The 24,225-nt window shown below is 44.9% G+C and overlaps 1 protein-coding gene across 4 annotated transcripts; it reads left to right on the top strand.

The window, feature by feature from the left end:
* Positions 1-466: 466 nt before the first annotated feature.
* On the top strand, positions 467-24,175 carry LOC113481931 (putative hexokinase HKDC1). Of its 4 annotated transcripts, none has more exons than XM_026852003.1 (19): positions 467-534; positions 1,922-2,121; positions 6,000-6,162; positions 8,615-8,763; positions 8,854-8,973; positions 9,774-9,869; positions 11,270-11,369; positions 12,005-12,188; positions 12,758-12,913; positions 13,676-13,909; positions 14,572-14,876; positions 15,181-15,329; positions 15,417-15,536; positions 17,220-17,315; positions 17,406-17,505; positions 18,499-18,682; positions 19,346-19,501; positions 20,257-20,490; positions 21,130-24,175. In XM_026852003.1, the coding sequence occupies exons 2-19, from the start codon at positions 2,059-2,061 to the stop codon at positions 21,272-21,274; spliced, it is 2,754 nt and encodes a 917-aa protein (XP_026707804.1). In that variant the 5' UTR covers positions 467-534; positions 1,922-2,058; the 3' UTR covers positions 21,275-24,175. The 4 variants fall into 4 exon arrangements, with proteins under 4 accessions (XP_026707804.1, XP_026707805.1, XP_026707802.1 ...); XM_026852004.1 differs by lacking the exon at positions 467-534 and adding an exon at positions 1,420-1,435; XM_026852001.1 differs by lacking the exon at positions 467-534 and adding an exon at positions 1,502-1,779.
* The last annotated feature ends 50 nt before the right edge of the window (positions 24,176-24,225 follow it).

A 24,225-nucleotide genomic window follows, 5' to 3' on the forward strand; every position in this document is an offset into this window, starting at 1 on the left:
GGATGGCATGGGTAAACAATGAGGAAAGAGACAGTCCCTCTGGGAGTCAGTGTCTGACTTAATGAGCCAGCAGTTATTAAAAGATGAATACAGGAGAAGTGAACCGTGCTTTCTGGCTGGTAGCCTGGCTTTTTTCTTCTTTCTTTTCTCCCTTTCTCTTGAAGATCAAAGGCCTAATTTTAGAACAAGCCCTATTTATGGACTGTTCAGCCACTCTGTCTGCTTTACTCTTGTTCTAGAATAGTGGAAAATAAATAGAGCTGGCGGGATCTCCCAGTGTCCAGAGGCAGGAGAAAAAAAAAAAAAAAAAAAGAAAAGAAAAGATTAGAGAAAGACCTCAACCTTTCCTAGCAGAGGTTCTGTACAATCTGTCTCTGCAGTGGGAGTTCCCTTCCCCTCCCTCAGATTTTTCAGTCTTTCCTCGTGATCAGAGGCTGAGAAAATGTAACCTGTGACTGCTCCTGATGTTCAGCAGAGCGATCTCCTTTTGCTTCGTGCCTTCTTGACCTGCTGTAGCTGCCAGAACTGAGACTGGTGCAGAGTATTAGAACTGAGTGTTGTTTCATGTGTCTGTGGATTATACTCCCGTGCATACAGCCCAGCATGATGATCAATCGCAGCTTTTCTACAATAGCCTGAGATTGTTGGGTCCACTTTAGGCTGTGAATTGATACAGCCTGAGATCCTTTATTGCTAACTGGCTGCTTCTGCCCTGCTCTGGATCCATGTAGGCAAATTTCTACTTCTGCTTGGTAGTTCTTTTTGTTTCCTCCCATGACTTGGCACCCCTTCCATCTCCTCCTTCTCCCCCTGCCCCGAGGCTGTTTTTCTAATTTATCAAAACAATTTTAATTGTAATCTTGTTCTGCAGAATTTTGGGTGGCGATTGTCTACCAACCAGTGCAGTAAGTGTTCCAGCTGAAATACTGAACACTAATTAGAGGAAAACACACCGAGTATAGGTGTAGTTTAAGAGTGAGCCTCTAATTACCTCATGAGAATGCTTTTTTTTTTTTTCCCCCCCCCCCCTTTTTTGTTTCCTTTTATGTCAACATCTCACCCAGTTTCCTTTTGGGTGATGTTTCCATAGTCCACATCACTTGATACAGTGACGAAATCCTGGAAACACTTGTGTATTCAGAATGAACATTTGAGTGTAATAGTTAAAGGCTGTGTCCAATTCAGCTCTGGTGGTGGAAGGAAGCTGCTCTTGCTGGAGGCACTCTGTGCTGCCAGTTAAAGGCATTTGTCAAATAAGGCAGTCTGATATCAGCACTGTTGGCTGCCAGGTAAATCTGTCCCCTCCCCAGGTTTCGCAATACCGAGGATCTGCAGTGGCCTGAAACCTTGTCTTCAGGAGGGGTGAAGGGAGAATAATCTGTACAAAACCTCTCTGCTGGAAATTGCGCAAGAGGCGTTTCAGCTGGGGGCAGGGGTCTGTGTGTTTGCTCCTTTACACTGCTGAAGCTTAATTGGGAAAAAGCTGCAGATAAGGGTGCACTGTGTGGAACTAGAGCGGAGTTAATTCATGCAGAAGAGTTTGTCTCGCAAGTGGGAGTGCTGAGCAGAGGGAAGAAACCTAAAATCCTCTCTAACTTTCCAGATTCCCTGCAGGACTTTGTTGCATGCTGTGCTGGTGGGAGCTTGTCAGCCCCTCGGGAACGGAGCAGGGTGAAGCAGGGCAGGCTGCGTAGCAACTACATTGCGAAGTGGTAACAATTCCCAAGTGGGGCAGTAACAAAATCGATTTTTCTCCCCTTCAGCTTGGCAGCTCTCCAGGTGCCTGCTCTGGCACAATGAAGTGTGTAGCTGGGGAGGGAGGGACTTTGGGTTGATGTGGGGGGGGTGATACAAAGAGACAGAAGTTTAATCATTGAACCAATCACACTGGATGGATTTATTTCTGGACTCAATTTCCCAGGAACTCCACTATCTCACGCTGGGGGAAATGCCTCAGCTGAAGTTTCTCTAGCTCCAGCTTCGTGAATAAAGACCTGTCGCTTTGGAGTTACTTACAGCAGCTCTGTCACTACTGACTCATCCATCCGCTTCAAGAAAATGTTTGCCGTCCACTTGCTAGCTTTCCATTTCACAAAGCTAAAAGAGGATCAAATAAAAAAGGTAAGATGCAACGTTAGCTGATTCCTATTTTGAGAACTGTGTTACTCAGATACTGTGGGGTCTGCAGCACGTAATGCAGACTAGATACTGGTGTTATCTACTAAAGCCATACAGCCAAATGGGGTAGGAAGTATTTGGACCCTAAACAGTCTGATAAGTGTGAAAATAGGTCTGGTTGGTGCTTTTCCCTGCACAGTTTTAAGTTCTCTCCCAGTAGTGGACCAAATGATCTTCAGTAAAGAAAAGCGGTGCTTAAACTTTTATCTGGCGTGGTGTGGTGTAGTCCAGAGGGCAGAAAGGAACCTCTTGGAAGTGTAGCATGAAGGATGGGATTTCTAAAGCTGAGGAGGAATTGGAGTCACTCACATTGTAGCAGGGGTAGGGAAAACTCCTGGGGTCTTTGGGCCAGGTCTGGGACTCAAGAGACAGTTCCAACTAGTGTTGGTGTGGGAAAAGTACCTGTGCCTTCCCTCTGGTTGTCCAAACCCAGCTGATCACTCTGATGTTTGTAGATGTGACCTTTAATTGCAGTTGGAAAAGCTCAAGATGGCCCAGGTCTGAAGCCGTCGGTACTGGGAATGAGCTGCCTGATGGTTGCTCTTCCCTAATCTACTTTCACTGCCATGCTGCGATGGGCTTTTGGCTCTTCGTCGTACGACCACGTGGGACCTGTAAGCTTCTTGGGTCAGAGGTCCTCTGGTTTCTAGACACGTCTGTTGCGGGTCCTCTGTTCTCCTGGCGTCTCCATTGAATACTTTCTGGTGGCCATTGCTGCCAGGCTCTGTCCTCTTGTTTTCCAGCCAGCTGGAGGCGGGGCTGTCTGCAGACGCGTGGCAGTGCAGGAGATCCGAGGTCCCAGTGGGTAGATCTGCCTGCACCGCTGAGCTCATCAGCAAAGCGAGCAACACTGGGTTGTCTTCTCTGTGCCCTTGCTTAAAGGTGGGGTGGCTTGTTCTTACGGGCACTGCTTCTACTAATTCTGCCTTGAAGAGCATTCCAAGAGAGGTCCTGGTATCTCAATAGTCAGATGCTTTTGTCTCGGTCATTAGCCCTTTTATCCCAAGAGTTTTATATGATCAGAAGAGGACCCCAGTGCCCTTTCCTTGTGTGAGGATCTGATCTAAGATCTCTCATCTAGATAGTGCGATTTCTTCTTACTTTTCACTAAGAAAGAGAGAGCCCTTGAGCAGTGCTTGGGTGCAGTGGGCTCTTCAGAGAAACTTCCAGAGTGTGGTTGAGGGAGAACTTCCCTGAAGTGAGGACAGTAGAGAGGAGAGGGCAGAGGGATTCTGGTGAAGCCATTAAAAAACCTAAATCTTTCTACTAGGTGCAAACCAGCCCTGCCTGAAGGCAAGAAACCACATGCTCTTTAGAGTTGTTTCTTAAGGAGCCCAGGGTAGGCTGTATGGAGCAGAGTTGATTTCTCCCTAATTAGAAAGAGGGAATACCTTCCCACCTCTCCCTCCCCAGGCTTATTTGCTCTCTGGGGGCAAGAACAAGAGCCTCCTGCCCATGAAAACACTGCTGTTTCCATAACTGAGGCAAGACACTTTAAAACGAGGACAGTCCTTCTGCGGTGGGAGGGAGGCAGCGGGATAGTTTGGTGTGGCACAGCTTGGCCATTCCTGTGTTTACAAGCAAATGGTATGTGAGCAGGCCCTTGCTCTGGTTGTAAATCGGGCTGTAGAGTCAGCAGGCTTTCCTGGGCTCTGCCTTATCTGGTTCCTCAGAGAGGACTGTCTCCTTCTGTAGTTGTAGTTAAACAGGGTGGGGAATGCAGTTTCTGTGGGGAGCAAGGAGCTAGTGCGTGTTCTCTGCAAACAGACATGGTCATTTTTATTACTGTTTAGGGTTTTTTTTTATACAGGGACTTCTGTCATAAGGTTATTTGGGTCTGTGTGAGAGTGCGTGAGTGCTGTATGTCCCCAGTCATTGCTTTTTTTTTTTTTTTTAATATGCCCAGAAAAGGTGCTTGGGCAGTGATGGGCCCTCAAAAAAGCCTTGGAGGAAATCAAGTGTTTCTGTAAATGAGGGCTACAAAGAAAGATCTAAATAATGACCTCTAATAATGGCACAGCTGTATCCTACAGCAGCTGCTGCTTCTTGACAATTGCATCTTGTAGTTTAAGACTTTCTCCTCTGTGTGTGTATGTTTTGCTCTTAGGTAAGTGCTGGACTTAACTTTCAGGGTCCTTGCTCTCTCAGGTGGGTCACTGCTGACTGGGACTGTGAATAGGTAATTAGTTTGTGCCTCGTTAATATAGGTGGCCAGTCCCAATTGCAGAAGAGGCCAATTTATCAGAGCCTGTGTTCTCCTCTGTTTAAACAATGCTGCTTTTTAAATCCTACCTTGGTGCCAGTGGGACTGATTTTGTGCATGTTCTCCCAACGCTCCAGACTTCCCAACTGATGAGATGCTCTGCACGGATAAAACAGCCTAATAATGTAGCCCATGGTGCAAGAGCTGAGTGTCTGTACTAACGAAGCGTTGGAAGCTGTCCCGCATCTCCCCACTGCCTCTGGCCCCAAGTCTCATGTCGTGGGGAGTAAGCTGTTAACATGGATTACCCTCAAGGGACATCCAGCTGTTTGGAGCACAGAATTATTATGCCTGTGTCCTGTTTGTTCATACAGCACTAAAGTCTGGCTCCCCAGTGAAAAAGCATTTGGATGTTGACAGATTCTTATTTTGCTGTGTTAATCCTTTGTTGTACCCAGCTATGTAGTTTCTAGGCCACCTCACTCACAGCTGTGTATCCAGCCCTGCAGGTAAATGTCAGTGCAACCAGTGTGTGGTTCTGAAGAAGAAAACCTTAAATTTTGCCCTGATGAAGCTGTACAGAAGCACTGATTAGCTTCTCTACCAGTTTGTCTGAATGAGTGTCTGCTACTTCACAGATGCTTTTGATTCCCTTTAAATTGAACGGGCTTCTGTTTTCATGTACGCTGCAAGTTACAGACCCTTAAGAAAGGATATTGATTGCACCCAAAAATGTGTTTTAGATGTAATCGTAGAATCACAAGAGAATGGAGGGCAGAGCTGGAGTGAGAAAAAGGCTTTGAGCTCCAGCCTGGCATGCCAACAAAGCTAATTGTCTGTGGAGTGGAGCAGTAGCTGAATAGATGTTTTCAGGTTGTGGCTGACACGCTTGGGTACTGATGGCATTTTCTGGACCTGACTCAGTGAGGTCAGATTCTCACCAGGTCGAGATACTTTGCAGTTGTAGTTCATTAAATGTATAGGAGGAGAGGATGGTGTAAAAACAGCTTGCCAGGATCGCAAGCAAGTCTCATGGGCTTATGTATGTTGGCAGGTTATTGAGCCATCAGAAAAAATGGCTAACCTTTTGAACAGTAATTCACCAAGGCTGCATTAAACATTTTCAAAACTAAGCTTTTATAAGAGTAAATGTTCTAATGATGCTTTAATGGAGCTTGCTTGCGCTGATGATCATGGGAATTTAGGTGCTGAGGTTAAAAATGAAATGAACTTATAGAATCAGAGCGGTGGGGTTGGTGTAGGTGGTATGCTCACCTTCAGTGTCCTATGTGTGTGGAAGGAATTCTTTTGTCTCCTTAGGATCTGTTTAGCTTCGTGTCCATCAGGTGGGTGGGAATGAGCATAGTGATTCTTGTCCAGCATAATGCTGGATGCTGCTGGAATTAGAGTTCAGGATTTTCAGGTCCTTCATGCCAAACTGCAACCCCTCATGGCTAGAAAACTAGTCCAAGTGTCTAGGAAGTTCCTGCGTTTTCTCTGCTTATCTCCGCAGTACAAAGGAGAGTCCTTCTGTAGTGTGAAAGCAGTGCACATCCCAGGCAGCTGCAGACACTGAGGAGCCCACGGGCCTCTTGAGTAACACCTTTCATCCTTCCAGGTTGACAGGTACCTGTACCACATGCGCCTCTCTGACGATGTCTTGCTGGACGTGATGGCTCGCTTCCAGGCCGAGATGGTGAAGGGCCTGGGGAGAGACACCAACCCCACGGCAACAGTTAAAATGCTGCCGTCATTTGTGCGCTCGCTTCCCGATGGCTCAGGTGAGTTCCCCCTGCTCCGTCACGGCAGTGCTGGTTTAGGAAGATGACGGATGATTGCTGCCGGTACTGGAGGACAGCACAGCGAAGATGCAGGGCAGCCAGAGGCTTTGGGTTACTGCCTGCCTCGTGTTGAGAAAGCAGGTGTGTATTGAGGAGACAACACCTTGGGGGAGTGCTGGCAGAGGGTTTTTTTCTCTGCACCAGGTGGATTTTGACCTAGTGCTGCTTGGTTGAGGAAAGGACCTAGTAAGTGCTCAGAAAACAGCCTCTTTCATCTGCGAATGTTGTTGTACCTAGCGCAGGCCTTGCTGCAGGAGCTGTGGCTGGACACGGCAAGGGCAGCCTCTACAGCTCAGACTCTGCAGTGCAGTGTGCTGCAGGTGTGGGGATGCGGGCAGTGCCGCGGCCCTGGCGTTGCAGGAGCTGCAGGGAATGCAGGATGCTGCAGTGAAGCTCCTCAAATTGCAAAGTGGCAAGTGGCACCGAAGTTGCGTTCTCGGAGCTGTGATCTCCTCTCAGCTTCTGAGAGTACGCTCTGCTCTGCTTTCTCTATTGCCCCAAAAAGTGATCCCCTCCTGCCCTGACCTGCCTTCTGCATTGGGAGAACCTGCTTCTGCTTGGGGTCTGCCAGGAAGCAGCCTGCTCTGCTTCTGCAGCTGGCGCCTTGTTTCCAGTTTCCTCTGAGACATAAACAGAGAGGGAGAAAGTGCAGTGGTGTCCTCTGGGAGGATGTGAGATGAGGTAGGATCTAAAAGCCTGTCTTGTTTGGAGAAGTATGCACATCCAAAATAACTCTCCTGGTTCAGCTGGCTCCTGGCAGTGCAGGCTGACAGAAAATTGTGGTTTTCCCAGGTTTAACTGAGTCTGTGCAGAACTCTTAGGTCAGGACTCGGTGTATAACAGCTGTGAAGGAAGCTTAAAAGAAATGTTTGCTTTGTACCTTGTTTCCACAAGACTTTATTCCCTCTGAAGGTAATTTTCCTACAATTAAATGAGAGATAACAGCTTTAATGGCATAAAGGACACATTGGAGGCTAGTCTCTTGAAATGAGGGATGTCTGAGAGCCATGATATACAGTCCCCTGGAACTGCCTGGCTGGAACTGGGCACTTTTCCTTTTGCTGCTACCTTCATTTAAAAAAACGGAAGTATTAGCTGGTCCTAAGGTCTCACAGGGCACTGACCATGTCCTGAAATAGCAGGGAGCCCCTGAGGTCAGGAGACTTGGAAAATTGTGTGTAGTGTCATCGCTGTTGGAAGACTTGATGTTCCTCAAGGCCAACTTCGGACGATGCTCTCCTGGCCTGCGTGACCTTTCCGCTGAGTCAAAGACATGCTGCAGAGTCAAATCTTACTGACACGCTGCCTATTTTAAGTATCACGTTGATTTTTCTATTTTTGTTGTCTTGCAAAATCCTTATTTTGTTTCCAAACAAAACCTCCATCAGGTTTAAACACCTCAAACTTGGCTGGATTTTGCCATTTGCAATAGCAACAAACTTGCAGATTTTTCAGTGCCCTCAGTGTTGCTACCTGAAATAACCCATATGGAGCATCATGAGTTTTTAATCATTTAGGGATTAATGCTCTGACTAATGTCACAGTATACTGAGTAACCCAGATATCTGACCATGATATTAGAGGTAGAATTTTCTGCTTCCTTTCCTTTCAGGGCCAGATTTGATAAAACTCAGTCAGATGTTTGGACTGTGGAACAAAGATCATGCAAGGCTATGCACATATCACTGCATTTTCCTTTTGGGAAGGGCCTTGTCCTGTGCGTAGATAGTTAATTGTTTTATTGTAGCAGTGAGGCCAAACTGTTCTTCCGTCTGAGGGTGTCTGCTAGGGAAGAACGTGTTTGAGCTAAAAGTGCTGCCAACTGAGAAACAGACCGGTGCAGAAACACCTAAAGAAAAGGTTTTTGGAAATTGTTGTGTTGGTTGACTTTGGGTGGCAGATTAGCAGCTGACTTCTGCAGTAGGGCCAACATGTGACTGCAAATCCAGCATCTTTTACTGGATGTAGGTAACGCTCTCCAATTCTCATTTCCCCACATTCCAGGTGTACGGGTTTGTGGCCCCTCTGTGCTCCGGTTGGCTTTGCAATTCCTTTGGGCCTCTCTTGCTGAGAAGCTTATCCCTCTGCAGCTTGAAAGCATACTGTTGTGGGAGGAGTAGGGTGGGTAAAACCAGACTGCTAAATAAAAATGAAATTAGCTGCCGCATAGCAAGCTAACAGGAGGGACCCGATACCCTTGCTTAGGGTTGCCAGCTCTCAGCCTTCCTGGTGATGCTCCCAGGCCCACAGGGTCCGGACCTGCTGTGACGGGGCAGGCGAGCCTGTGGCCACGGTGAGGCAGGGGCCCTGGGCTGTGGCCTTGGCCTTCAGCATGGCACCTGGGCCATGCTTCTTGGCCACCACCGGTGACAGTTGCCCGCTTGTGTTGCAGAGAAGGGTGACTTCCTTGCTGTTGACCTGGGTGGCTCCCAGTTTCGTGCCCACCAGGTGAAGGTGTTTGATGACGGGAAGCAGAGCAGCCAGCTGGAGAGCAAGTTTTACCCCACACCCAAGGAGGTCATACAGGGGAACGGAGCTGAGGTAGGGCACGCAGGGTCTTCTGTGGTGGTGCTGCGCTTGGACGCTGCCTGCCAGGTACAGCCTGACCCTGTCCTCTCCTTTCTCCTGCAGCTCTTCGATTACATTGCTGAGTGTCTGTTAGACTTCACGGAGACCAAAAACCTGAAGCATAAGAAATTGCCTCTTGGCTTTACATTTTCTTTTCCATGCAAACAGACCAAATTGGACGAGGTAAGGTGCAAAAGAAATATTACTGGCAAGCCTAGCTCCTTGCAGAAGCCAGGGAAGATATTGCAAGGGAGGGTTACCCTGTGGCCTTTTTGTGGGGTCATGTTTACATAGCTCTCGGAAGGAGGCACGGATGACCATTAGCGTTTAACTAGACTTGGCTGCCATTCAAACACTCATTTCTGATCTCGAGGCCACCTGATCTTTAAGCTAAAGCTATTGTTTTACTTAATCAGTACCCAGTTCCATAGTAACTATGTACCGTTGTATGGAGACTTTTAGAGTGTAAAACACATTTGTGTCCTGAAGCATGTTGTTTGTTTTTTTTTTTTAACTCGATTTCAATTTAATTTTTAAACTTGATTCTAAATAGGAAAGACCTGAGCTGAGCTGTTTGAGAGGCCGCATGGGGAAATGAAGGGCTGGTTGCGATTATTTTGTGGCCTCTTATTCTAGCCTCTCTTTTATTTCTAGGGATCTGTGCTTTGGGTCCCAGTCCTGCACATGCTTTTGTGCTTAATGCTATTAGTTTGTGATGAGCATCAGTAAAGCCACACGTGCTTTAAACAAAGCACAGGGAGAAGCATTTGCAGGATTGGGACTTTATTACTGTACCTGTTTGCTTGTGTTTGTACTGACAGGCGCCCCAAGGTGAGATGTTCTGCTGTGACTTATTTTGGCCTGCATTTTAATGTCTGGAGGGACATACTGGGCTTCTCCACAGACTTTAGTCTTGGCTGTCTTTGTGACAGGTTTGTATGCAAAAGTTGGAGCTTTTGGGTCACCGGGCTGTTACTTTACAGGGGGTTCTTCTTGCCTGGACGAAACACTTCAAGGTCCGTGGAGTTCAGGACACAGATGTGGTCAGCTCTCTGCGCAAGGCCCTCCAGAAACATAAGGCAAGTTTTGTACCTGCAGGAGCTGAACCTGAGTGGCCCCAAATTGTCCTCCTGGGAGATCAGCTCTTAGTGTGTGGGTTGTTTTGGGAGTTATCAGGCATCTGTCAAAGACAGCCAGTAGCAAATGTCCAACATGGCTGTATATCTAGTAGCTCTGTCTCTCCCTCGGAGCTGAAGCCATGGAAGGGAACAAGAAGTTGCAACTTGTGCTGCCCAGGGTCAGTCTAACGGTGATGGCAACTGCCCACTGATGAACCAGGCTGGCTGTGTCCGTGGACCAGTATGGCCTCGCTGGGCTAAAGGGGGTCTGTGGTGAACCCATTTGGTAAGTTTTGGATACGCACTGTATTTTGTAGCCTGTCCTGTGGGATGAAGGTTAGGAGAGGGAAGCTCTCATCTCAGATTGGCACACCTAACTCTGCCAGGGTTTGCCCGCCCATTTGATCTGTGGGATGGAGCAATCAGCTGTAATTTTTAAGGTTGGCAGTAAGACATGATTAAATCTGCCCTTGAACCTAGCATATACCTTTGAATAAAATATAATATATATAATTATATTATAATTATTATATTATAACAATGTTATAATGTATAACATTAAGTTTTAATATTTTGGAAAGCCTTGTTTTTCATGTTTGGTGCTCTTGGTAACACCATCTAAGAAATACAAAATATCTTTCCATACCTTGACATCTTTTTAATAAAGCGGAAATTCTTTTGTTTTCTTGCATGGTAAAAATCCAGCCTTGATTTTAGTTCAGTTCTGTCTCTGCATCAGTTTTGCTGTAGTTAGCAGGAACAAAGGATCGGAGACTTCCTGGGTGAAGTCCGGCCCCCTGCTAGTGTTGGCATCTGAGTTACAAGAATCCTTTGATTACTTTGGTTTTACTTTATCGGGTTATCTCAGTGTGAAAGGGAAACTGCACAGCTCTGATGGAAAGGCTTTTTGCTTGAGTGTGATATTGGTGCACGGCCTTCTGTTGAATAGCTGCATTTATCCATACATTTCTCTGTACCATTTGGTGGGATCTGTTCAGGTGGTAGGATGTTATCCTACCGTGCAGCCCATAAGGACAGATACACAGGTGCTAGCATATCACAAAATTCAAACCATTAATATGTCGCTTTTCTGGCAAACAAGGTTGGATTGGGGAAAAACCACATCCTGCAAGCAAAGGTCCTGGCTAGGCAAGCACCTGAGAATTTGGAGATGTTTTTTACTTTACAGGGTTGTGGGGATAGTGTTATATAAGGAAGCAGTATGTCTTTCAGCTGAAGAGCTTTCCTGAGCCAGGCCTTCAAAGTACAACCTGGGGAGTATGTCTGCATGCTGTTGCTTTAACACCCAGGAGGCTTTCCTAAGCTTTTTTTCTGTTAATCACCCATCTTCATGCTATTAGGACATAGACGTTGATGTTTTGGCACTGGTCAATGACACTGTGGGAACCATGATGACTTGTGGATATGATGACCAGCGCTGTGAAGTTGGACTCATAATTGGTAATTTTTTCTGTTCACTAAGTAGGGATTTTTTTTTTCCCCTCATTTGTTTAATCCTAACATATCTGGAGTAGAAGGGACTGTCCCAGTACAGGAATGAGCAGGAAGAAAATGGAAAAAACAATGGTCAGATTTTCAAGCCTGGCTGCCTTCTGTAAAGCAGCTGTTTTTATGCTGATCACATTGCCATCAAATACCACAGTCCCCATTTTGTCTGGGTTCAGTTGTGACCAGCATACTAAACTTTTCTGCTGACTGTATAGAAAATTACTGTCTGTCTGTCCAGAGAAAGCTGAATTCCTCTCACGTCTGGTAGTTGGGATCAGCTATGCTTTCCACAATGTCTCCACTTCATGCACCGTGGTGACTTTTTTAAGGCACATAGAAGTACATTTGAAAAAGAAAAAATGTTTTTAAACAAGTCAAGCCTTAGATTAATTTCCAGATTTTTTTCACTCACTGTGAAATGACTAACAAGTGCGGGTGGCTTCATATTAGCATCCTGTACCAGAGCTATGTATTTATATTTTCTTCCAAAGATAATATACTGATTTATTCCCAAACACATGGACTTAAATAAAAGGCAAACCTTGAACAAACAGGTAATTTATCCGCACTGTCTCCAACACACACAGGGACTGGCACCAACGCCTGCTACATGGAGGAAATGAGGCACATCGATCTGGTGGAAGGTGATGAAGGCAGGATGTGCATTAACACGGAGTGGGGGGCCTTTGGAGATGATGGTGCTTTGGACGACCTCCGCACAGAGTTTGATCGGGAGCTCGATCTGGGATCTCTCAATCCTGGAAGACAATTGTAAGTGATTCCCTGGCTGATTTATCTCGGCAGTCTGAGTTCTCAGAGTGCATTTCCAGCGTATGCCAGAAGCCCCTTTGGAACAGGAATCATCTTAAATGAACCTAAGTTGACTTAAACCTGGTCCTGCCCTATCCAGACCTTTCCTTTCTGGGAAGAGTGGGTACCTATCACACCTCCCTGCCTCAAAGGCCAAGGGATGGCTGCTGCAGTTGCTAGTGTGTTGTTAAAACAGTGGTTACTCTGGTATGATACTGTGGAGGGATAGAGAGAGGAGGAAAGTAAACAAAGGGCATATTTTATTCACAGTTCATCAAAACTGCTTCTACAGGCTGAGCTGCTTCCAAGTCTTTTGAAAATTCTCTTTAAATCACTCACTTATCTTGAGGGGCTGTTGCTGGGTCCCAGGACCTCAGGATGGCATTCCATCTACAGCATAGCTCTCAACCCCCTTTGTACATCCTTAAATGTGATCAACCTGCCTGAGAACATAAGATGCTCATACCTGAACTTCTCATAGCTCTGGCTAGCTGGTGAACACCTGTAATCCTTCCTGTGCCCCATTCCAGGTTTGAGAAGATGATCAGCAGCCTGTATTTGGGCGAACTTGTAAGACTCATTCTCCTAAAAATGACAAAGGAGGGTCTGCTCTTCAATGGGAAAGTGTCAACAGCTCTGCTTACTAAGGGCAAGATCGAAATGAAACATGTGTCTGCAATGGAAAAGTAAGAACCGGTGATACGTTGTTTGAGAGTGCCTGTTAGTCTTTCACAAGCACAGCAATGATAATGAACGTGTAATTATAATCTGTGAGTACTGGGAAGAATCCTGAACTGTCCAACTTGATTTTTACTTTTGCCTAGGAGAAAAGTTGATCTTTCTGTAAGTAGGAATTGGTGAAAGATAAAGTTGTAGCAAAGTACCACAGTGGCAAATACTTTGTTAACCATCACAGGTGCAGGCTGTTTAAATAACCTTTTCTGAGACCTGAGTACATGGGATGACTGTTGCAGTTTTCAGCTTCTGTGATGTGGGAATACTGTGAAGGTGTAGTCCCGACTCTGGGTCAGCTAATGGGTGACTATGTGGAAAACTGACAGATTCTGGTGTTTTGAAGAGGAATCCTGGTCCTCATTGTTACTTCAGGAATAATTTTCTTTGTTGCGTTGAGTGAAGCTGTACATCTATTCCTATGCTCTCCTTCTATGGACTAAATGTTTAATCCTGTTCTCTTCTTGGCTAGCTAATTGGTAGGTCTCACCAAAAACTGAACCCCAGGAAGCAGCATCTTGAAAGTCTGCTCTCTCCCCTGGGTACTTTTGGAAATAGTGTGGGAAAGACTGCTTTACGGGAACCAATTATGATGTTGCCTGATAGGCTGTGCCCTGGCCTTCCCTCATTTCTTTTTGAGTTGACATGCAGATATTGATTTACATGTTGCCTTAATGTCCTTGCATCGGATGATGTATTCCTTTGTTTTGGGGTAGATACAAGGAAGGTCTGAGCAACACAAAAGAGATCCTTACAGAGCTGAACCTGTTTCCCTCTGAAGAGGACTGCATCGCCGTGCAGCATGTCTGCACCATCGTTTCCTTCCGCTCGGCCAACCTCTGTGCTGCTGCCTTAGCAGCCATCCTGACCCGACTGAGAGAGAATAAAAAACTGTTAAGGATGCGAACCACGGTTGGGATTGATGGGGGACTCTATAAAACTCACCCCCAGTAAGTAACTAAAGAGGATTTGGTAATTGCTGGCCACATGTTGATGTTGCAAAGTCTCCATCTGCATATATATGTGGCTTTGCAGAGAACTGCTGGTTTTGCTGCAGGGTTGGGGTGAGATCTGGTGGAGTGCGGAGGATCAGACTGGCTTAGTTATTGCAAAGCTGTCTCGGGAGCTTTAGAACTTGGGGTGGGAACAATATGGCACGTGGGATAATGGTGTCTGGGGAAGAGCAATCGTTTCCTCAAGTGACTCTTGGGCCTCCAGGGCACTTGTAGTTCACTGTGGGTTTTTTTCTTTACTTTCTTCCCCCTCTCTCCCCCATTTTTGAACTGGAAACTTTCCTATACTGGATGGAACTCTAGACTCCCACTTCTGTTTGTGATTGTGACTCTCCGCTTTTGTCTGGCTTTTTCCCAGTGTCCCCCTCCCTTGGCACTGGCACTTGTTCAGAGGTATTTTCCCCTTTCTGTAAGTGTACAGCTTCTGCAGAATAGCCAGAAATCAGGATCATTGTACCCATCTCCTAGGCTGGTCTCTGACCTTGTGCTCCTCTTGACTGTGCTTCAGCACTTGTGCTGTTGGATGTGTGCCTGTATCGGAAGCGTATGTGCAGTAAACCGTGTGTGAAGTGCCTGCCAGAGTCTCATTGTTCCCCTAGATATGCCAAACGTCTGCACAAGGTGGTGAGAAGGCTGGTCCCAAACTGTGATGTTCGGTTCCTCCTCTCTGTGAGCGGCAGTGGGAAGGGGGCTGCCATGGTCACAGCGGTGGCATACAGGCTGGCCGCTCAGCGCAAGCGAATCGATGCCGCTCTCGCACCTTTTCTGCTGTCCCTGGAGACCCTCCAAGAAGTTAAGAACAAAATGAGGACTGAGCTGGAATATGGGCTAAAGCGAGAGACACAAGCCAGTGCCTCAGTGAAGATGTTACCCACGTATGTCTGTGGGACACCAGATGGAACAGGTGAAGTCATTTCCTGATCACCTGGAGGTGGTTCGGGAAAGTTGCTTGTCTGTTTTCTGGGGGGAATATGCCAATTATTCTGGGAAATGCCAGGGATTTATGTTGGCAAACCAGTGCTTCTTGCAGCGTTATCTGGCTGGCCCTTCAGCTCCATGCTAGCAGACTGGTGGGACAAATGCCGTCGGGAGCAGTGTGCTGTCGTTGGCGCGGATGAAGTTGCTTGGGGATGTGTGGTAGAGTATGCCATTCTGTCTGGCAAACGCGCCTTGAGAAGCACCAAAATGAAATATTTCCTCTCTTACAGAGAAAGGAAAGTTCCTTGCCCTTGATCTCGGTGGGACAAATTTCAGGGTTCTGCTGGTCAAAATCAGAAGCGGGAGAAGAAGATCAGTGCAAATGTATAACAAAATCTTTGCCATTCCTTTGGAGATCATGCAAGGGACAGGGGAAGAGGTAACCTCTAATAATGTCTAACTGATCCAGCCAAGGCCCACTGCGTGGGATTACTGTGAGATTTATATGCCTTTTCTTTCCTTTCAGCTCTTTGACCATATTGTCCAGTGCATAGCAGACTTTCTGGAGTATATGGGGATTAAAGGTGCTCGACTGCCTCTGGGCTTCACCTTCTCCTTCCCGTGCAGACAAGCCAGCATTGACAAGGTAAGAACTGCACCAAGAATGGCTCCACTGGCAGCTGTGCATCTGCTTGGTAAATGACATCATTGTGGGTGGGGGTCACTCGTTGGTTTGGAGATTTCAAGCAAAAAGCTGTTCTTCGGAATGTTTTCTTGCAAGTAGGGCTTTACAATGGTGAAAAGACGTCTGTATCTATAGATAGATATAGACATATATATATGTGCGTATAAATTAGTCTTTGAAGAGAATTTTTCACCCATTTTATGGGGATTTAATTACTGTGCAAATTAGTTGTCTTTCATGAGAAACTTATCATCCTGTATGCCTATGGGAGGTAGAACTTTCACCTCTTGTATCTGATAAGAGATGGATGTTACTTGCTTTTATTCTATAAAGACTAAGCCCTTATGATAGTTGACTAGATAGACGACAACCTATTTTTAATAGCCCAGGAATCTCTTATGCTGCCTTAAGTCTTCAATGGCAAGAGGGAACAGATGCCTCCTTCTACTTGCTCAGCTATAATCCCAGGGTGTTTTCCTAACTGTGCTGCACAGCTCTGTATAATTTCTGCACTACTTTAGTTTCTTTGTGTTGTGTGTCAGAGGGCAGGACTAGACTTGCTTGTTCAGCTTGGAAGGGTTGAGTTTTTGACAGATATCATATCTTTATCTTTCCATATCTGATGTAAGAAAAAAATAGAATAAAAAAATCAAGTTCAAGAAGAAATAATTTTCAGTTATTTCGATGCATTAAGGATGGGCAAGGGAGGTTGTGCTGCTTAATTCCAGTCAAATACGTAGGGTATTGGATAAATGAGAGACTGCTATTTTATTGAATGTTTTTATGTCCTGGTGGGTTTCACAGTAGCTTCTAAGTCTAGAAGCTAGTCTGCTCTGTCTCCATTTTCAGGTCACAGTTGAGAGTATAGCAACAGGACTTGGTTATTTGTGGGGACACCACTCATGCCTTCCAAACCTACAGCATAGTATTTAGGTCTTGACAAATGATGAGGAAACAAATTGCACAGCAGTGGTGGCAAACTGAGACACATCTGTGTCAGAGTCCCATAGTATGTTGCCCTGTGTGTTTGGTCTTTTACTAGAACTTGAGGGTTTTTTAAGGGCAGCTTTTCTTCCCAGTTGCCCTCTTTTTTTTCTTATTTAGACAGACAGTCCAGAGCCAGTCACCGAGTGGGAGGTTAATTACTTCATGTAACCTGGAAATCTTCTTCTATCAGGACAGGTTGCTGTCCAAAAAGAAAAAAAAAATCAGTGTTGCCTGGAGTAGTGTCCTTCAGTAAATGAGTCAAAAATTAACAGTAGATGTTCTTTAATGTTTGTTGGGTGTCTAATTATTTACAGCAAAAGTATTTTTTACAGTCTTTCCTCCACAGGTAATGCAATGGCTATGTGCACAGGAGGTGAGATGAGGTTTTCCAAATGAGTGTTAGAAGGCTCTCAGTTGGCAGTGTCTTGAAAAATAGCTGAGTAAACCTGGACTCACTGCCATCAGCAGCTGAGTAACAAAGATACCCGTGCACACACTGCAGTAGACACTCACAGTAACCTGTCTGGGGAAATACATTATTTAAGAAAAAAAAAAAAAAAAAGAAGGGCCATGATTGTAGACAAGAAAAGACTGACGCTTGGAATGTACGGTCTTCTCTCTATCTTCACTTATGATTTTCTTCCTCTTCTGTTTCAGGGAACACTTGTGGGATGGACAAAAGGTTTCAAGGCAACAGACTGCGAGGGGGAGGATGTTGTTGATATGCTGAGAGAGGCCATCAGGAGAAGAAATGTGAGCTATTGTTTTCTGTTCTTTTTGGTGTATTTGATGCACCCTCCCATTCCTCCGGGACCCTGCTACTGACTGTGATTTGTGTTTTAGGAGTTTGACTTGGACATTGTAGCAGTGGTGAATGACACCGTTGGGACAATGATGACATGTGGATACGAGGATCCAAACTGTGAGATTGGCCTTATCGCAGGTACAGTGATGTTGAAGGGACCACTGGAAGAAGAAAGCCTGTATGCAGGTGCTAGGCTCCACGCCCTATTTGGGAATTTGTTAAACAACACCTTTCACTTGAATTTGATATATGGTGTTACTAGTCACTTGAGGCTCTTGGCAGATGTTTATGGTATTCAACAGAGAACATAACAGCTGTAGCAGATAGATTCTGAATCTGTTGAACTTTTGATCATACCTCTGATGGTGCCTAACAAGCGTGTGCATGGTAAAGAATATGAGACCAGCAGATAGAGCATGAATCCTTTGTTTTGACAAGTGTGTTGTTATTTACTGTGTAGTCAGGTCATAGGCCTTGGAACAAGAAAGTATTTTTTTTAAACCTGAATTAATTCCCTTTAGGCTTGCTAGATGATTCCCCCAGTAGGTCCTTGCAGGTATTCAGCCAGAAATACATCTAAGCATATAAGATCTGAAGCCTCAGTTGGAAAATAGGCTCTTCTGGCTGGCTAAGTGCACCAGCTATTTCATTTTGCTTGGAGAACTGATCCTTATATTAGTTAATGTAACCCATGTTGCAAGTGGTGAGCCCTGTTCACCAAATCATTTCAGACTTGGTAGCTGCTTGACCAACTGCGAGGCTCTTGGCAGTGTTTGCTTTTGGGAGCAAGATGATGTGTGGTGCATTACAACCAGACTGGCAGCAGGGACTGATCAGTGCTCGCCACCGACTGCCAAAGCCATTTCTGACCTGTAACGGAGAGTCTTCATTCCTCTGTGCTGTAAATTTTCTACACAGGACCCATTTTGCTTGGTAACATTCTGCTGTGATAAATTACAGCACTCTTAGAATTACTGACTATAGCACTTGCTTCTGTGAGATAGAGAGAGATCTTGGAAATCTGGGATATGGAGAAGAGATCTTTTAAGATGATTGCTGCAATCGTCTTCCATGCGTTTCAGCTGCTACTTCACTCTTCTGTCTGAAGCCTTGTCATTTCTTTCCTCCTAGGAACAGGCAGCAATGTGTGCTACATGGAGGACATGAAAAACATAGAAATAGTGGAAGGGAATGAAGGAAAAATGTGCATTAATACAGAATGGGGAGGATTTGGTGACAACGGCTGCATTGACAACATCAGAACAAAATACGATAAAGAAGTAGATGAAGGTTCACTAAACCCAGGGAAACAGAGGTAAACGTGATGGTCCTGATGCCAAGAGCCTGATGAAGTCAGTCTCCAAGACACGCTGATTGTTTAAAAATGTGCTTAATGGCTGAATAATCAGAAAGGAGATTTTAGTATTAGGTGTCATTTGTTGTGTGGTAAGTAATGCAGATAGCCGGGAAAAGCCCAACGCCGTACATTGTTTCTGTTACTACGGCACTGTTTTCACCTCAGGGCAGTTAGCAAAGAGTGCACCTCTAAAGATGTCCCTGGAAAGTGTAGGCCTTGTTGCATTCCTCCTCTTGCAGTGTTTTTTTTCAAAGGTAAAATACACTTGTGCAAGAGGATAAACTGAACTTGACCATTCTTTGCTTGGTAAAGAGAGCATGTATTACGTATGACTCACTGGTGAATGCATGGCAGGGACAGGGAAATGTTCCACTTCAGCGTGGACTCTGGCTTTAACATCCTGTTCTGTTTAATACTGAAAGTGCTTTTTCTAGTTCTGTTACCTTTTAATGTAGGTAAATACGTTGTAATCAATGTTTGCACTCGAAGTCACTGCAACGGATTTGTGATGGTTGAAAGATGGAGTTCAGTGGCTATTGCTCTGAGAGCTTTTACTGCTTTTTTGAGAGTTCGTAGGGCATGTACATACCACTTTTTTTTTTTTCTTTTATAATGTAACAGGTATGAAAAAATGACCAGTGGAATGTACCTAGGTGAAATAGTAAGGCAAATTTTGATTGACTTAACCAAACAAGGACTGCTGTTCAGAGGACAGATTTCGGAATCACTCAGGAAAAGAGGCATATTTGAAACAAAGTTCCTGTCTCAGATTGAGAGGTAAAGTTAGATTTCCATGGTTTAAATCTTTAAGGTCTTCTGGGAGCCCTAGAAAATAATCTTCTGCAAGTGTGTGCAGCCCTTTCTTTCAAGAAGTCGATTGTAGTTTTTTTCTTTGCGTACCTCCCCCCACCCCATCCATCCCCAGAGTAAAAGCCAAAACTGAAGAACTGGGGAAGTTCCAGAATTATTCTGTAATTATAAAAATTATTTCCTTTCCACACAGCTGTGTTATCTTGGTTGTCTTAACCATCAAGCATGATTATACTTGGAGTGTTTCTTATAGGACTTAAAATAGTACTTATTTAAAAAATAAAAAGTCAGTGATATATGAATGCTCCATGAATATAGACTTACCTACATATCTGTGCATGACTGCAATGGTCTTCCAGGCTATTGGAAACCCTTCATACTGTTGAAAACCTTGGGAGGCAGTGTCTCATCCTTGAGGTGAACAGTAACGCCGTCAGCTGGCTGATCTGGCTCAGCTGCCTCCTGACTTTGGGAGTTAGGTGAATAATTAGTTTGTGCCTTCTGGAAATACAGTCTAACATAGCAAAGGGCATTCCAGGAGCGAGTTTTTAATCGGAGTTCAGACTTGAATCTGCGAGAAAACAATCGGAGAGTGTTAGAGTTGGAGAAGTGGTCCCATTTCCCTTGAATCGTGGCAGAGTCTCAGCTGTAAGACTTTCATTTGCACGCCTGACAAAGCTGCCTCTGACCCCTTGCTGCCGCACATGTTTCCCTCTGCACAGCGACCGCCTTGCCCTCCTCCAAGTCCGGAGAATTCTGCAGCAGCTCGGCCTGGACAGCACGTGTGAAGACAGCATCATTGTCAAAGAGGTGTGTGGAGCTGTTTCAAAAAGAGCTGCCCAGCTCTGCGGGGCAGGACTGGCAGCTATTGTAGAGAAGAAGAGAGAAAACCAAGGTGTGGAGCACTTGCAAATCACCGTTGGAGTAGATGGGACTTTGTACAAGCTCCATCCACAGTGAGTAGTGCCTTGGTAGCGCTTCCCTTTGCTGTTTGCTTGTTTCCACTGTAAAAACATACTGAGCTGGACCAGCTTTCTGCCAAGATGATAAAAAGTGAGAGAGGGGATAAAGATCTAATGAATTTCCCTGCATCCCTTGCCTATCCAAAGGATCAAAAATTACAAAGTCAAGTCCAGCTACCACTGGGAAACTCTTTTATCTGGGGTCTTCAGTGAACTTACTCTTCTAACATTTATTTTCCGATGTTTGGAGGAATTTCTGCATTATCTGGGTGTCCCAGATGAAAAACTGTGTTGAGTTTTTGGAGTTGGGTCAATATTTTGTAATCAAGCTCTAGAAGTAGATGCGTTAGCTTTTGAGTTGGGAGAAGAGAGCCTCCTCTGTGATCTCTAAAGGCAAGGGGGACATCTGGCATCACGCTGAACAAAATTAAAGTGGAGAAATAGAAATTAAAATCTGATTGTGTGCAGAAACTTGTCTCTTTCATGAATAGGAGGAAAAACAAACAGGAAGGGGTGCTGTGGAGAACCAGTGGAAGGTGTTGACTGAGGTTATGGTTCCTTGCTAATAGATCAAGATCTCAGACCAGAAAGCAGTTGACAAAATGTTCTGTTCTCCTCTCCCTTTCCTTCCAGTTTTTCTAGGGTCCTGCGGGAAACAGTGAAGGAACTGGCACCTCAGTGTGATGTGACTTTCATGCTTTCTGAAGACGGAAGTGGGAAGGGAGCTGCCCTCATCACTGCAGTAGCAAAAAGATTGCATAATGTTGGACAGAAGTAAAAGTGAGAGGTCAAGTCATTTCAGCACTGCCAGGCGTGTGCACTAGAGATTTGCTGAGCGGTGATTCAAGATAGCTTTGCCAGACACCAGTACACAGGTACCCGTTTTCAGGGAGCAGGTGTTTTTTCACCAACCAGGATTGTGGATTTTTGTCCTTTGATAACTTGGATCAGGTGTTTCTGCTCCCCACTGGCATTGTGTCTTGGCATACTGCAATCTACTCAGTTCTGTACTTCATGCAATGCACCTATAATGCACATGGGAGAGTGAAAACTAAACAAACAAACAAACAAATCAACCCCAAATATGTCTTTTTACAATGCCTTAATTAAGCTACTGCACCACAACTGAGTTTATCACCAGTTTCTTAGGATTTGTGTGTGGTTTAGTTTTGGCTTAGCCTGGCTCAAGGAATATTGAGATCCTGATGCTGCACCTATCTAGTGGACATATTTGTTCAATGCTTCACAGGTTTTACTATAAATTTGCAGGTAAAATAAATTAATGGACTTTGGTCAGTGATGCTCCCCCCCCTCTGCTACACTGGTTGCAAGTGTATTGTAATGTAATACTTCCCTGAGTACGGGAGGCATGTTTAATGATGAATGTAAAGAAAAAAAAATTATTCCACAAAATACCAGTTTATGTCAAAATACGTTAGTGCATCTGAGTGCACATAAACCTCAACCAATGCTGGATGGATTCTGACTGTGACTGATTCTTTTGATACTGGGGAAAAAGAGAATGTAGAAGCAGCTACAGGGTCTGCTGTGTCTATGTCAGGGCTACGTAGAAAGTATCAAATCTGTTCATCTTTGGCCTGCCAAAATAGCTGTGTAGAGAGAAGAAAAATCACCTGAATTTCTGGAATTCTTCTCTTTGTTTTCCTTCAGTTATCTCCTTGCCTGTTCATGAGAGGATAGTTTTCATTTTGTGGAAAGGAGTTTATCCTTGTTTTTCATTTTCTGTTGCTTTCTGCTCTGCCTGTCTGTAGTCTGTTGATAATAAATCTGTGACGCTGTGAGCCTTTGATTCTCTGTTTAGTGTCTCTTCTGAGTTGTGGGAAGAACATGCAGACAAGTGGGAGCTTTCTTTAGACGTATCTATAACAGTACCCAGCAGCATTGCAGTTATTATGAAGATGGCTTGCAGATAGAGCCCGTGCCCTTGTGTGACCAAATGTCCCTCACGTGATTTAACCATTTTGGAATAAACTGAAACAATAATATGGTACAGAGAAGCAGCAGATCTGTAGCCTGCTGTTCTCTGTTTTCAAGTATTCCTGTATCTCCTTTAATCCTCTCTTCTTGGGTATTTGCTTCCTTTCAGACTGGCAGCAGAAAGTGAGGCCAAGAAATGTGCTTTAAGCCTAGTCAGGTCAAAAGTAACTGTCGTGCAGGGGGATAAGCAGTTGGGTTTGTGTAATAATCTGTAGCAAGGCTGATGGGTTTAAATTTAGCAATAGCAAATTCAACATTTGAAGCTACAGACGCTTCCCATTTTGTCATTTTTAAAAGAAACATGTCAACAACTCTGTGTCTGTGTCGGAGTCGCTGGATGGATAAAAAATAGGGCTTGGAAATAACTTTCACTTCTGAAGGAATTCCTCATGGTACTGAGCTCACTATACTAAACAGTTGGGAAGAGACAAGTTGTGAACTCGTATTACGTTTAGTGTTTCCCTCCTTTTGTCGAGAAACTTAATATCTTACTTTTTCTTTATATTTCAGAATCCACAGAGCTGCATAAACCAAAGCTTGCTATGTAGTGGGGGCAGAGTTATTTGGAACGGATATTTTTTTCCTGGTGATGAAGGGGCTAAATTTAGAGGGGCTGGGTAATAGAAGAAAAAAACATCAGGTCCTGGGGCTATGTGGGTCCTAGAATAGCTCTTCTGCATTGGCTGTTTCTCCCCTTGGCACTTTGAAATTTTGTACTATCTGTGTAGTTTTGGGTCCTTTTTTGGGGGAGTGGATTGTGCTAATCTGCGAAAGCGCACCTGTGGATGAAGTGTGTCTCTGTGTACCTGGAATGAGGTGCCATGGACTTGCCCCAGGATGGCCACGTGAGTATGGTGCAGAGTATCTTTTGCACTTTTATCCTAAACAAGGTAAACCCCTTGCATGGATCCTTGCTTTAAATTTAGAAAGCAATCCTGTATTGCTTTGGTTTTTTAGGCGTCTTTGGCAATTAAATATTTGCACAGAGTCAGTTTTCACCTCAGCAGCCGTTATTCTTTTTCTGCAGTAGTTTAGGCCCACACAATAATATTTTTTTGCCTCTGCAGTTTTTTACCAGTGAGTCTGTGGGTGTTGTGGAATCCGATCACATGAACCTGAAACTGCTCACAAAGTGCTCTGCGACCTACAGCTTCTTGTTGAGGTCTCTAATGCCCAGGACATACATTCACTTGCCTTTTCTGCAGGCTGCTGGCTTGCTCTGAAGCCAGGCGGCTCCCACGCGGCTCTGATACGCATCTGCCAGGCGAGGAGATGGCATCCAAGCTGGGAAGGCTGCTGCTTTCTGAAAGGGAATGAGCAAAGATTCACTGGGCAGCCCTGGAGAAGGGAAGGATTGGCTACTGCGGGATTTTACCGAGCACACAAACTTCCCTCGTAGTTTCCCAGGGATCCCATAAACACACAGATGCTTCGGCTGACTCTAAACCAGAACATTCTCCATCTGGGTAATGATGCAGCATCATGCTCCTGGTTATGTCGACTTGTGGAAACTCAAGGACTGTTGCAAACTTGCAATCTCCCTTGTATAGATTTTAAGCCACTGGACCAAAACCCTCCTCTGCACATCATATAAGGTGATTCAGATTAAAGCCCTGGCTGAAAATAAAAGTAGAGGCCTTCCATTAAATGTAATACAGCATATGATATGCTGAAAATTATGTAGTACAATTCATCATATGAAGTTGTTAGTAAATTTAAAATAAAATTAGA

The sequence above is a fragment of the Athene cunicularia genome (genome assembly GCF_003259725.1).
Source record: "Athene cunicularia isolate RWA chromosome 6 unlocalized genomic scaffold, athCun1 chr6_part2, whole genome shotgun sequence".
NCBI lineage: Eukaryota > Metazoa > Chordata > Aves > Strigiformes > Strigidae > Athene > Athene cunicularia.

Excerpts from the sequence above, each read along its gene's own strand:
- LOC113481931 (XM_026852003.1), top strand. The coding sequence starts at position 2,059 with ATGTTTGCCGTCCACTTGCTAGCTTTCCATTTCACAAAGCTAAAAGAG. Across the intron at positions 14,877-15,180 it reads TGGGACACCAGATGGAACAG|AGAAAGGAAAGTTCCTTGCC; the intron begins GTGAAGTCATTT and ends CCTCTCTTACAG. Across the intron at positions 20,491-21,129 it reads TTGTACAAGCTCCATCCACA|TTTTTCTAGGGTCCTGCGGG; the intron begins GTGAGTAGTGCC and ends CTTTCCTTCCAG.